The sequence below is a fragment of the Miscanthus floridulus genome, chromosome 10, assembly GCF_019320115.1.
Source record: "Miscanthus floridulus cultivar M001 chromosome 10, ASM1932011v1, whole genome shotgun sequence".
Classification (NCBI taxonomy): Eukaryota; Viridiplantae; Streptophyta; class Magnoliopsida; order Poales; family Poaceae; genus Miscanthus; species Miscanthus floridulus.
This window is the reverse complement of record NC_089589.1, coordinates 51677236-51690060: the sequence shown is the minus strand read 5'-3', so window position 1 is coordinate 51690060 and position 12825 is coordinate 51677236. Positions and strand designations below refer to the sequence as shown.

The window sequence follows — 12825 nt, the reverse complement described above, 5'->3', positions numbered from 1 at the left end:
TTAATACACTATTTTTTTTTCTACGTCCACACAAGAAAATAACCCCGCTGAGATGTTCTCTCTAAATCTACTCTAAAAAAATATACCTAGAAAAACAACATATTTCAAATGAACCATCCAAATACACTCTAAGCCTTCTCTCTCCTTAGTGATTACACAATCGAAGGCCTAGATTGATTGTATCGAATCTCCTCATTTTCCCCCACACCCACGTCAGGCTTCAACGCCCCCGTCCTTATAAAAAGAAAACAAACGCCGTCCGTATCGACGGAAAAAAAGGAAACAAAAATTCCCTTCCGCGCGAGCACGCCCGACGCCCGCCCTTCCGTCATCGACCAGAGCAGCTGCGGCCAGGCGTCCTGGTGACACCGTCCGTCCCTCCCGTCGCCAACCAGAGCAGCTGCGGCCAGGCGGTCAGCCGGTGCCCGCGCCCGGCGGCGGTGGCGGCCTGGATCTGCCACCCCCTGCAGTCGGTGCTGCGTCCCTCAATCCGTGTGACGAGGAGATTGGCGCGGACGACGACGAGGAGATCCGCTTCCATGCGGCTGCCGCGAAGTACCGCGCACTCGTGGGCGACCCTGGGACCCCGACGCCCGCGGCGTGGCAACCCCGCGTAGTTGGGAAGGGGAGGACGGCGGGCTTGAGGGCTTGAGGGAGATGCTCGTGGCGAGGAGGGGCGACGGGTTCCGTTGCCTACTGGACGACGGCATCAAGGCGGATGCAACGGAGAGGAAGCAGCGGAAGCGTCCGTGCACAGCGCCGCAACCCTTCCTCAAAGTCACATCTGCATCTTCGTGCAGCTCGATTGGTTAGTTATTTCCCCTCCTTTCGGATCCTTTCAGATCCGCATCTCTTGTTCTCGTGGGTTCAAATTATTCCTCTGTTTCCTTGATTAGTCGATTACATGGATCAGATGCTTCTCCTGTCTCTGTGTTCTCCAGTCTGTGTGTTTGCCTTGTCTCAGTACATTTGTATTTCATGTCTTTGTATTCGATTCATATTTTCTGAGATGAACATAACCCAAATTAATGTCGCAGTATGACTTGAGATGAAGGCATCAGTACCTAAATATTTCTTAAGGGCTGTAGTATTACTGAATATAAAAGGCAAAAAATCGCTCCCAATACCTTAAAAAATTCTCAGACGTGCTAAGTCACAACAAAGGTTCAGCACAACACTAGACCAGTGAAGATTATTTTTTTAAAAACAAAATTTTTAGTTGTGCAAGCAAGTCCAGCCGAGCAGCAAGTATTATGAGTTTCAGCACAACACTAGACCAGTGAAGCCAAGCTACAGATTTGAGGAAGAAAATCAGTGTGTGTCGGGGGGGGGGGTAACATGAAATTGCCAGACAAATCTTTCCTTCAGTTGCTTAACAGACCACAATGAATATGTACTGAGGTGGATACACGAAGTTTTGCTGTATCTGTATGTCTTGCATACTGTAATCTGGAGGCTCCTGATTTATGCAGCTGGAGAACATACTTCCAGTGTCAGTATAATCAACCAATGATATATGCAAGGAATTAAAGAGGCAAACCGGCGTTGATGCCCTCAACATACTTGCTGAGATGTGGTTTTCAGAGTTTGTAGAGCCACTTAGGACTTGGTTGCAAGGTCAATCTTGTTGTCTTCATCCTGTCAGCACCTTGTTAGATCCTCCATGGTGTTACCGATATAAACCTATAGATTCATAAATTGATTTCTTAGTCTGAGATTCTTCTATTATAGATGGACATATTTTTTTCTCAGTAATAGTACTACCCACGTACTCAGTGATATGATCTCAAGTGGATATATATACTTAACTTTTTTTTGAATTGTGCAAGTCTGTATATATATTCAGTTATCAAATTCCAGAAGCATTACCATTCAGTATATGGTTCTGAAAACTTCAGTGCTCTTTGATGCAGAACAACTCGAATAGAGTATGCTTTTGGTTCCATATGCTTAGAGCTTAGTTAGTGCAATTGTTTTTTTTTCCTGTCATGTCATCTTCCTTTACCTGTGTTCAAGAAATAAGATCAGGTAATTTGATGTTCCCTTTATTCCCTTTACCTGTGTGTTACCATATCATATACTCTTGATACTTTTTTCCACTTTGAAGCGCGGTAAATTGAATAGCCATCATAAATTAATTTCCACTTTGATGCATCCCTATGTTGCCGTGGCGTTAGCACGGGCACCAACAATCCAGCAGCTTGGTGCTACTTGTCTGGTTATCTCTGGTGCCATTGGTACTGTTGTTTCAAATCCTACAGATAATATCGTTTCATCCCCGTACAACAAAAAGCCTGAAAATATCATACATGTAAGTATATAATTATAAGTTTCAATCCTAAGAAATCATTGTTATCAAACTGCCTAAGAAATCATTATTGTCAAACAACACCAAGTCAGGGAGGATGCTCCTGCAGAGGTCAGGTAGATCCCCTAACAACATCTCCAGTGCTGTTCTCATCGAGAAACACAGGTGACCAACCATTAGCTTTCTTGAAAATTTTTTTATTGATGATTACTGTAATATGATTTTTTGCAGGTCCTACATGGCTTGCCACTGACACCCTTCCCCAGACCCCGTACAGAGTGGGAGCTCTCTGCACTGGGTACGCCCTACATCAAGTCTAAAGCAGTGCTGAAAAATAATGGAGTACCTCAACCTGCCCTTCTCACAAGTCACCATCTTCCTCAGGGTTGTCCCTCTAATATCTCTCCTCTCCCTGTTTAGCTTAATTTGTCTTGTCTCTTCTGTTTCACCTTACCTATGTTTATCCATGGTTCAGTTGGCCGCCAGGGCGCAAGAGCAGCCACCCCGAGTCTGATGATATCACGGACAAGGTTCTTTTAAACATTTCAGCAAAAATTGAATCAAATGGTTATTTGAGTTGTAAATTGTTCATGTCATCCTGTGACTGACCAATACTGGAATTATGACTTAACAGGGAGTTATGTGGTGATGATAGACATTTTCAGATGCTGATGCAAATCGTGTTGGGAAAAAAGATAGAACAGAGTGGGAGAATTTTCAGATGCTGATGCAAATCAGGATGGGAAAATAGACAGAACAGAGTGGGAAATTTTTGTGACAACACAAGAAATCCTTCCTTGATGAAGATATTGACTCTGCCATTCCTCAAGTAAGAATATATAGCATAGAAATTCAGAATCATTTATGGAGACTACAGTGAATAGGGTACAAATTAGAAATTTAGAAGCATATATGTCTTCATCTCCTTGTGCCTAAATAACTGAATGAAAGGATCTCTGCTAGCAAAAATGAAAGGATCTCTATTACTAGCACATTTTATTTGCCAAGAGTATAGAATGTTTACTTGATCTGCAGTTTTTTTCCTGTTAAAAAGGGGGCACTGTTTCTATGCTTATGTTTTCTGCCAATTTAAAAAATTGATCTCATGTATTCACTGTTTCACTGCCAATTTTGTTTAGGTATGAGGGGATCTACGAGAGGGAATTCTGTTTGGGTTGGGTTTGAGTTAAGAGTTGAGTAAGATATTCACCCCCAAATTTTCCCAATCATCATGTATTATTGCTCTGTAGTTTGCTCTGAGAGTTACTGAAAATGATGCAATGAATTGAAATCTCTTTTAGTTGTCTTGTTGCACTCTATTTATGTTATGAAATACGTAGTTTGGTTTTTCTCATGTGTATCCCTCAAATAAAGCCGTGGCGTTAGCACGGGCACTATACTAGTATGGGAAAAAAACCACGTGCTGCCTAGCATGAGGAAGGGGCAAATTTACCAGTATACCCTGTATAACAAAACTACATTTTTGAGATTACAATAAAATCTACATTTTATAAATGTTCTCCTCAGTTAATGGGCCAGAAAATATAAAGTACATTGGTACTTTCCGAACCATTGCAAAATGCCTCAGGAAAACAAGGCATATGCATCAGAGGAATTGTGCTCGAAACATTAATTGATCAAACACTAGTTAATTAATAAAAAAGATTACATACTACAATATGTAACCTGTTGATCATTTTCATTAACTAGCACTCGTTTTTTCTTGTCTGACACTCCTTATTACGCGCATGGACGCACTCCACTCCATTTGCGTCCCTCTACACAGTGATCTGTCAAGAAGCATATATAGATCTGTCAGGAAGCATATATAGTTAATCTTCTTTTAGCTAATACTTCTCCATCATTATCTACTGTCCTTAGTAAAACAAATAGATCAGCGCGATTTATACCTGGTTTACTTTGCACCACCATTGAAGGCGGATAATCTTATTCTCATCGTATATCCTCTTTTCTGGAAATGTCATCCATTGGAGGATGCACAGCATGTCCTTGACCTTTTTTGCCTTCACGCAACAGGGACAGTCTAGTGGCAATGTAATAACGGGAGCACCACGCTTGATGTTGTCTTTACATAGGGTGAGTATTTCGTCCTTGTCTTGCTCGGTACATCCTCCGGTCACAAGGTTGAGGGAAGTTAAGAGTGTACACGCAACCAAGATGACAATAGTTGCAAATTTCCCAAACGTCATCCTGCTGCTATAATGGCAGAGCCTAGTGATCAACTAGTAGGCCAAGGAACAAGGATGGAACACAATGCAGCTTATCTATATAGAACTCCAACTCATAAGCACCCTTTAAATAGAATGAAAATCCCTTACTGGTTTTGGTACATTTATATACGTAATCCTAGTGATGTTATGGATTTTTTTTTATATGTAGATAGAGATAGACGGAGAGATATAGAGCGACTGAGAGGAGACAGGTAGAGAGATATATAAATAGATAGAAATAACACATATATACCTAGAGATACGGAGAGAGACAGAGATAGACTCATAGAGATAGATAGATGGATGGATACATAGATACATAGATAAAGAGAAATTGAGGTATAGAGATACCTATAGATAGAGAAATCGATAGATGACATGAGTGATAGAGGATCAAGATATAGAGAGATATAAATATAGAGATTGAGATAGGATGGACAGAAAGATAAATATAGAGACCAGCAAAGTAATAGAAATTATAGGTAGGTTACTAGGTAACTAGAAAAATAGTGTGTCTAGCTATGGTCAATACACAGTTACTTTTTGGTAATAATAAACTAATACAGAACCGCTACTACTGAAATCATTTTCCGAGGCGGTTGCTTTTTACTAATGGAGGCGGGCATGGCGTCTGCCTCCGACACAATGCCTCCGTTAATCCCCAATAATGGAGGCAGGCGCTCTGTCCACCTCCGTTAATGCCATTTACCGCCTCCGTGGCACCTCTCTACCACTGCACTACACATTCATTTATGTCTATATATAATATGCTGTCTTTTTATATATCAATATTTCGTAATCTTATATTGAATATTTTGGCTACTAAATGAATTCAAATGAAAAAACTTTTAACTAAAAAATTTTAAATCTTGTCAAACACTATAACTTTGTTATAGGATGTCTCATCATCCTAGATAGTTTGAAAATTTTAAAAAGTTGAATATCAAAATAAGTGAATTGAAAACAAATATGTGAGATTCTAAACAACTTAAAATAAAAAAACTTATCAACAACAAATATGTAATTCAGGTCGACCACTACAACTTTGATATTAACTTACATATAGACCATAGCTAGACATATAGACCATGTCAACATCTGAGATTGTTTGACTACAAAGTGGTAGATTGTATTGAGAACTCTAACTTTCAATAGACTATGTCAACATCCGAGATTGTTTGATAATTTTAAAATTCAAAATTTGTAAACTTAAAACAATATTTTGGGACCCTAAACTGTTTCAATTCAAAAACTGTTCAACTACAAATTTGTAGATCGCGTTAAGAGCTACAATTTTGATATAAAGTTTGTCTTCATCCAAGTTCATATGAAAAAGTTATGAATTATGTCATGACCCGATCATGACTTGTTCAGTTCCATCATCATGAGCATCATTTGCATTTCAAATTCAATTTGGAGATCAAACTGTCAAGAAACTGAATAAAACTAAACACTGCACGTTTTGGCGGATCATCTGTCATTTTGACGAAACATTTTGCTAGAGCTAGCACAGATAGACAACTGTCAAACACGTACACTCGTGTACTGACGGATCGTCCAATAGGAAGGATGGACCGTCCGTCAATTCATCCCATGCAGAAATGTGAGGTGATACCGCACCACTTAAACGTTGATTGTTTACTTTCATTACACGAATAACTCATGCTTAGTTTGCTTAGATGGTAGATGTCGGATGATGACGGGTTTCTCATCACTCGCGCGTTATAGGACATGTTTATCCACTAAAGCAACATAAATGGGTTATGATCTAAACATTGATCAATGAGGTTAATGTTGATGAATGGTCGGCAAGGGGTTGGACCATAGCAAGAAGGGTGAAGGTCTTGGATGGTGTAGCTTGCTAACCGGTTAAGGACTGTGTATCCGTGGTAGTAAGTCATGAACATAATTGTACAAATCACTTATCATGAATGGGGGTGACAAGCCAAGTATCTAATTGCGACCGGTCTACCCATGGATTCGATGTGAAGGTGACGCCGGGTAGACGAGATGTCATTACTCGGGTACCTCTCAAACCATTCGTGGGAACGCATGGCCGGATTGGGGAAAGGTTGAGGCATCAAGGTATCACTTATATGTACCGACAGGTTGTATGGGCAATATCCCTTGTCTTTGGTGGGGTTAATATGTACCCCTCTACAGAGTTTCTTTTTCGAAAGCTATAAGTTCTATACTTCTAGATACGGACTAGAGTTTAATTGAAACAAGGACTCATGGAAGATCGAGATCCCAGTGCTAGTTGCTCATTTTAATTAACCATACTATGCTTGTCAATTGCTTTGTATATGACTCACATTTATGATTCTTGTATAAAATGCTTTTATGCAAAACCAAATGCATACCTTGCTACTACCTAAATGCATACTCTTTGTTTACTATATTGGGTAAGTCCTTTGGAGTACAATTGAGTACTCACCCTACGATTAATTGAGATTTGCAGGTAATGTTGCACCCACTACTACAGAAAGTCAATTCACCGTTGGGACCTTCACCAATGGTTTTGAGATAACTGGCGGTGATACGTATCACCCCCGGCTTATGACCTGTGGCCTCCTAGCCGAATAACCGATGGTGATGATGCCGCTGGCTCGGCGTATGATCCAGCGGTGAACAAAATGCTGGGCATCTCCACCGTATCGTACGGCGAACCGGCTGTGCAACGCTTACCGCCATTGGTCGTTGATCCGATGCGCGACGCGCGAAGAAGGCGTTCGAGATAACAAATTTTCATCGCCGGTGCCATGATTGATGGGCCCTACACCATAAGATCCGGCGGTGACGCTTACGTAACACCGTCGGTTCATCGTATGGTCCGGCGGTGGAATTCGCAATAATTGAAGACGTCTTCCCGCCCTATCATGCCGGCGGTGATAAGAAAGTTTTACCGCCATTTTGTTCGGGCACTGAATACCATAATCTATGATCCGACGGAGAAACTTAGAATCACCACCGGCTGTCCAATTAACCCGGTGGTGATAAAGGGCTGCAAGAGCAATGAAAACCCCATTTCCCTCCTCTTCTTCACAAGGTTTACTTTTCTTCAGCCGCGGCTCCCCCCCACCATTTTTGGGGACCGCCAAGCTAGTGAAGCTGTTGATTTTCGAAGGATGTTCTATATTGGGTGGTACGTAATTAACAACTCTTTTTGTGTAGCTACCTTAGTTCGATCATGTGGTTAAATTGTGACTGAAAATCATCCATCTTCGTTTTAGAGTGCTTCTCTTGATTTCAGAGGCGGCTTCTCTGATTCTTGATTGTTGCGTGCGCACCAAATTACCCTACAGTCAGTATGTATCCTATAGTTTTGATTGTATTAAATTGAATGACACATTAGTTAGTTCAACCTATTTCGATCAGTAATTTGCATTGTGTTAATCACAGATGGATTGTGTGGATGGATGTACTTGCTGCCCCGTTCGTGGAAGGCATTGACTCTTTTGTGAATGCGGCCCCTATGGTTAAATTGTGACAAAAAATCATCCTTCTTCCTAAGGGAGTGCTTATTGATTTCTTCTGATTGTTGCTTGTTGCGTGCACACCAGATTAGCCTATGGTATGGTCAGATTGTATCCTCTAGTTTGCTTGTATTAAATTGAATGACTATTGTTGACCTATGTCACTAAAGTTGTGTTATTCACAGATGGATCGTGGATGGATGTACATGGAAACTGTGACTGCCCTATTCATGGAAGGCATTGACTCTTTTTGTGAAAGCTGCCAAGGCATATGCTGGAAATAATGTTGCGAGTAGTAAAGGATGCATACACTGCCCATGTGTTGATTGCAAGAGTGAAAAGGCATTTAGGATCCACGATGTCGAGCAGATGCAATATCATCTGCTAACTAGGGGTTTCGCGAAAAACTATAAGGTTTGGAACATGCATGGTGAGGAGGGCGACAACTTACCTAAGGAAACCGTCCAAGGACCATAGCCGAAGACTGCAGCGAATGAAACCTTGCAGCAAACCATCCATGAAACAGTCGGTGAAACCATGCAAGAAGCCATCCATGAACCAGTGAGTGAAAACATACAGGAAACCATCAATGAAACATGCTATGACACTTTGCTGGATAATGAAGTGTTTGATGCTCTAGACAAGATTATACATGATGGGGAACAAGAGTTGCTTGATGCAAGAAATTTGAAGAAGTTGGAGCAAATGAGAAAGGATGCAAAAACATCGCTATTCGATGGTTCTCCTATGACCAAGTTAGAAGCTAACCTTTTGCTACTTGAGATGAAATCAAGGAATGGACTGTCGGACAAAGGATTCGATGATTTGCTAACTCATTTGAAGAGCAAGATGCTTCCACGGCCAAATGAATTGCCGGAGAACACATATCAGGCGAAGCAAATGTTCTATCCATTGGGGCTAGAAGTATAGAAGATTCATGTGTGCTACAATGATTGCAAATATGTAGAGTTGGATCAGTGTCCACTGTGCGAACTCTCACGCTACAAGTCTGAGGACTGTCCTGAGGCGATGATAATCGTTGTCCGGAACAAAAGTCCACCCAAGAAGGTTGTGTGGTATTTCCCTATAATTCCACACCTAAAGAGATTATTTGTGAATGAAAAAACAACAGAGCTGATGAGGTGGCATGCTAAAAAGCGCGTGAATGATGGAAAGCTCAGACACCCAGCCGATGGATCACAGAGAAAACTCAAATGCCATGAAACTCTGATGAAACACCCGTTGAGCCTAGCCGTATCATACGGTGTGCATGTGCCCGCCAGATATGCGAATCATATGAAGGGGAGCAAGCAAAGCAATACAGAGAAAACTTTGTACATGTTCTCAATTACGTGCACACTTATGTGAATCATACGGTGTGCATACGGGCGTCCTTTGATCCGCCAGATATAACGCATTGTTTCCAAGAAAATGAAACTTAAAGGACCAACCATTGTACATATAGTCTATTATTAATTCGTCTTAAGTTACGGGGCACTACAAATAATATTGAAACAAAAGAACAGAAAAGCCAAAGCAAAAGCGACAGAAAATCAAAAGCTAACAACATATAGTTTCTAATTCCCATTTCCCATGCGAACAACTCAAATTCTCGGGAAAGCCTGCAGTCCTCACTGCAAAACACAACCCTTCCATCCCATCCGTCTACATGGCCATAGACACCACCTACGCATGGAAGATTGCAGTGCACCTATACCGGTGGCGGTAGCGTTATGTTTCCCCACGTCGTTTGGATGATCACGTTGGTGGCCACCTGGCGGCACAGCACACACCCCCTTGTTGTGTAGCCATGTACTCATTGGTTCACCACCGCTGCCCGCAATTCTTCCTCTCCCTCAACCCGTCTTATGTACCCCCATGCAGTGTTGTTGTCGTCGGCATCGTCATTGCGCCTATAGAGCAATATGGGGACCAGATAGGCCGCCACATTGTGCCCACCATCGGCGGTGCAGGAGAGATTGTCGAGGCATGGCCGGGGGCTGTGGTTATCCATGAATACCATTGGTATCCTGGCGAGGAAGCAAGCCTCTGGGTTGCCGAGTTGGGTGAGGCTACCAAGGAGGGCGTAGTAGTTGTCGAGGTCATTGAACGACCTCGCCCCGCGTCTGCACTGGTCCATTGCCATGCGACGACCGATGGCGGGGTCACCGTAGATGCAGCGCATGAACGAGTCGGTCACCCATAGGCTATGGAGGTCATCCATGGGCCGCTCCAGGGTTGCCGCATGGTGGCCGGCGATCTCAATGGCCAGATCGGTAGGGAGCGCTAGCAACAGCGATGTGGGATGCCGCCTCACCGCTATGAGCGCTGTGGATCGAGCTACGACGTGTGGACGACGGCGAGCCAGAGGGCTGGAGAGGTGGAGCGGCGCGATCGACGTACGTTGATTGAGGAGGAGGTAGGGGAGACGTCCGAGTAGGGGCTTCAACAAGCATTCTTGAAATACCCTCTGCGAACTGTCATGGGAACTTGCAACGAGCCGCGTGGTGCAGTCAATTTTCTCTGTCCAACTTCCAACACCATTTCGGGATAAGCGTGCTCCACTAAGATCATGGGAGAAGTGGCCTTGCCTTAACTCCTGCTCTTGCTTGGTGTAATCATATGGAAATCCAGCGGGCACCTAGCTCATCTATCCTTCTATAAAAGCGGAGGCTAAGGCGGGGTAGCAAATACGATTCCTTTCTAAACTCGCTACACTCCTTTCTATAAAAAAATTTACATGCACTTTGAAACATTTTAGTTTTATAAACAATTATGCGTGCAATTAGATCATATGACACTGGTTTCTGCAGTATCTAATGGTGATCGGTCTAAACAGCCGTATCAAATGGTCTAGCGAAAGCAACACAGAGAAACAAATTAAGGGGTCAGCAAACTAATTCAAATGACTTTATTGTTGAATGTAAACCGCCTCATTTTCCATGACCCGTCATCTTCGCCATGCCATCGCTCGTGACCCGCATGGGTGACTGCACAAATCACACATCTTGATGGTTCCTTCCCCGCTCGTGTCTTAAGGTGGGGCTATTTAAGCAAAGGTAAGGCTAGCCTCTGAAGCGCACTCCGATCCCAACCTTCTTCATCCCTTACCATTAGACAAACTAGAGAAACCCTTCAATCGCTCCTAGTCTCCCATCGCCATGGCTACCTTAGTCCTCCATCGACTCCAGCACCGCTGGTAGAAGGCCATCAAGATCAGCTTCCGCCATCACCTGGGCGCGGCTATGTCCGCTCGTCTAGGGTGTTAGAGGATGTTTCGCGAAGATAGGGAGGAATGCCTCCATGGTATGGTCCCGCTATTGATCGCCATCCACGGTTAGAGCATGCGGAATCAAAACCATGGAGGGCCTAGCTAGATCGGCCGAAGACCTCATCGGTCCTTGTCGGTGTGGCAGTCGAAGGGCTTCTACCATAGCACAAAAGTTTGCTATTGGCTCTAGGCCCCGTGTATCGATTCGACACGGGTGTTCCTCTCTCCTGTGGTCTATGGAGTATTTGGCTAAGGGAATAGATGGCCTCGTGGTTCTGCTTGTCCTCATCCTCCCACTACTCCCAGGGGGATGTTAGAGGAAGTTTCGCGAGGCTGTTCCCCATCTCGATTCTCTTGTCGGGTATGGGTTACCCCCATACGTGTAAGGTCTTTGTTATTGTACATGTGGTAGTATTGTTGAATTTATCAATAAAGAGTTCCTTTAATGACTTTATTGTTGAATGTTCAACTCAGTTCTAGTTTATTTCCTACTTAATCTAACATTTTTCTAGTTACAATCTCATTGTGATAGGTCTAGGTAAACAGCCTTATCAAACTGTGAACATATGTGCAATTAGATCAAAATTAAAATGACACTGATTATTGCAGTAAGTAATGGAATCTATTCACCAACCAATCCGACTGCCCATGTATTCATGCGCGCCTGCTTTGGTCCGCTAGATATTGCGCATAACGCTATAGATGAGGATGAAATATGCCATGGAATCAAATGTGCCAGGGAATCAAATGGATGCTCCGCTTCATCTTCCCCACTGCGTCGCCCTTGACCCGCGGAGGTGACCGCTCAAGTCATGGAGTTCACTATTTCCTTCCCCGCTCACGAGACAGGGTCGTAGGGAATCAAGTGTGGCAGGGAATCAAGTGTGCGCAATTAGATCAGAGCACACTGGTTTTCACAGTATCTCACGGTGATCGGTCTTGGTAAATAGTCATATCAAACTATGAACATATGTGCAATTAGATCAAAATTAAAACAACACTGGTTATCATAGTAACTAACGGTGACTTCTTAAGCATTCAACGTATCATACATTGACATGTGCGAGGGTATTCGGGTAACGGAATCTTCACTAAGCACTCCGACTTCCCATGTACTCATGTGCGCCTCCTTTGGTCCACCAGATATTACGCGTACCGCTATAGATGAGGATGAAATATGCCATGGAATCAAATGTGCCAGGGAATCAAATTCCTTGTCTTCCCCGCTGCGTCGCCCGTGACCCGCGTAGGTGACCGCTCGAGTCACGGAGTTCACTGTTTCCTTCCCCGCTCGAGAGACTTGGGGATTTTTAAGGCAAGCTAAGGGCAGCCTCGCAAGCTCACTCCAAACCTTCTTCCTCCCACAGCATGAGACAAACTAGAGAAAACCTTGAGTTGCATGTATAGTATCGCGCCGCCATGGTTTTGCTCATCCTCCATCGACTCCGGCGCTGTTGGGAGAAGGCCTTCAAGATCAGCTTGTGCCAATACCTAGGCATGGCTATGTTTGCTTGTCCTCGGTGTTAGTGGAAGTTTTGC

The 12825-nt window shown here is 43.3% G+C and overlaps 1 protein-coding gene and 1 long non-coding RNA gene across 11 annotated transcripts; one reads left to right on the top strand and one right to left on the bottom strand.

The window, feature by feature from the left end:
* Positions 1 to 242: 242 nt before the first annotated feature.
* On the top strand, positions 243 to 3676 carry LOC136486594 (uncharacterized). 9 transcript variants are annotated; one of them, XR_010766879.1, is made up of 8 exons: positions 243 to 808; positions 2178 to 2311; positions 2397 to 2473; positions 2575 to 2693; positions 2784 to 2838; positions 2943 to 2990; positions 3047 to 3137; positions 3448 to 3676. XR_010766879.1 is itself a non-coding variant. In XM_066483530.1 (7 exons), the coding sequence occupies exons 1-7, from the start codon at positions 658 to 660 to the stop codon at positions 3057 to 3059; spliced, it is 597 nt and encodes a 198-aa protein (XP_066339627.1). In that variant the 5' UTR covers positions 243 to 657; the 3' UTR covers positions 3060 to 3436. The 9 variants fall into 9 exon arrangements, 2 of the variants coding, with proteins under 2 accessions (XP_066339627.1, XP_066339626.1); XR_010766878.1 differs by having other exon boundaries at positions 2964 to 3137; positions 3448 to 3673; XR_010766877.1 differs by having other exon boundaries at positions 2943 to 3137; positions 3448 to 3668.
* On the bottom strand, positions 1179 to 2005 carry LOC136486595 (uncharacterized). Of its 2 annotated transcripts, XR_010766885.1 has the most exons (3): positions 1870 to 2005; positions 1564 to 1683; positions 1179 to 1472 (listed from the first exon to the last, which is right to left on the bottom strand). It is a non-coding gene; the product is annotated as an uncharacterized lncRNA (long non-coding RNA). The 2 variants fall into 2 exon arrangements; XR_010766884.1 differs by having other exon boundaries at positions 1179 to 1683.
* Positions 3677 to 12825: the final 9149 nt, after the last annotated feature.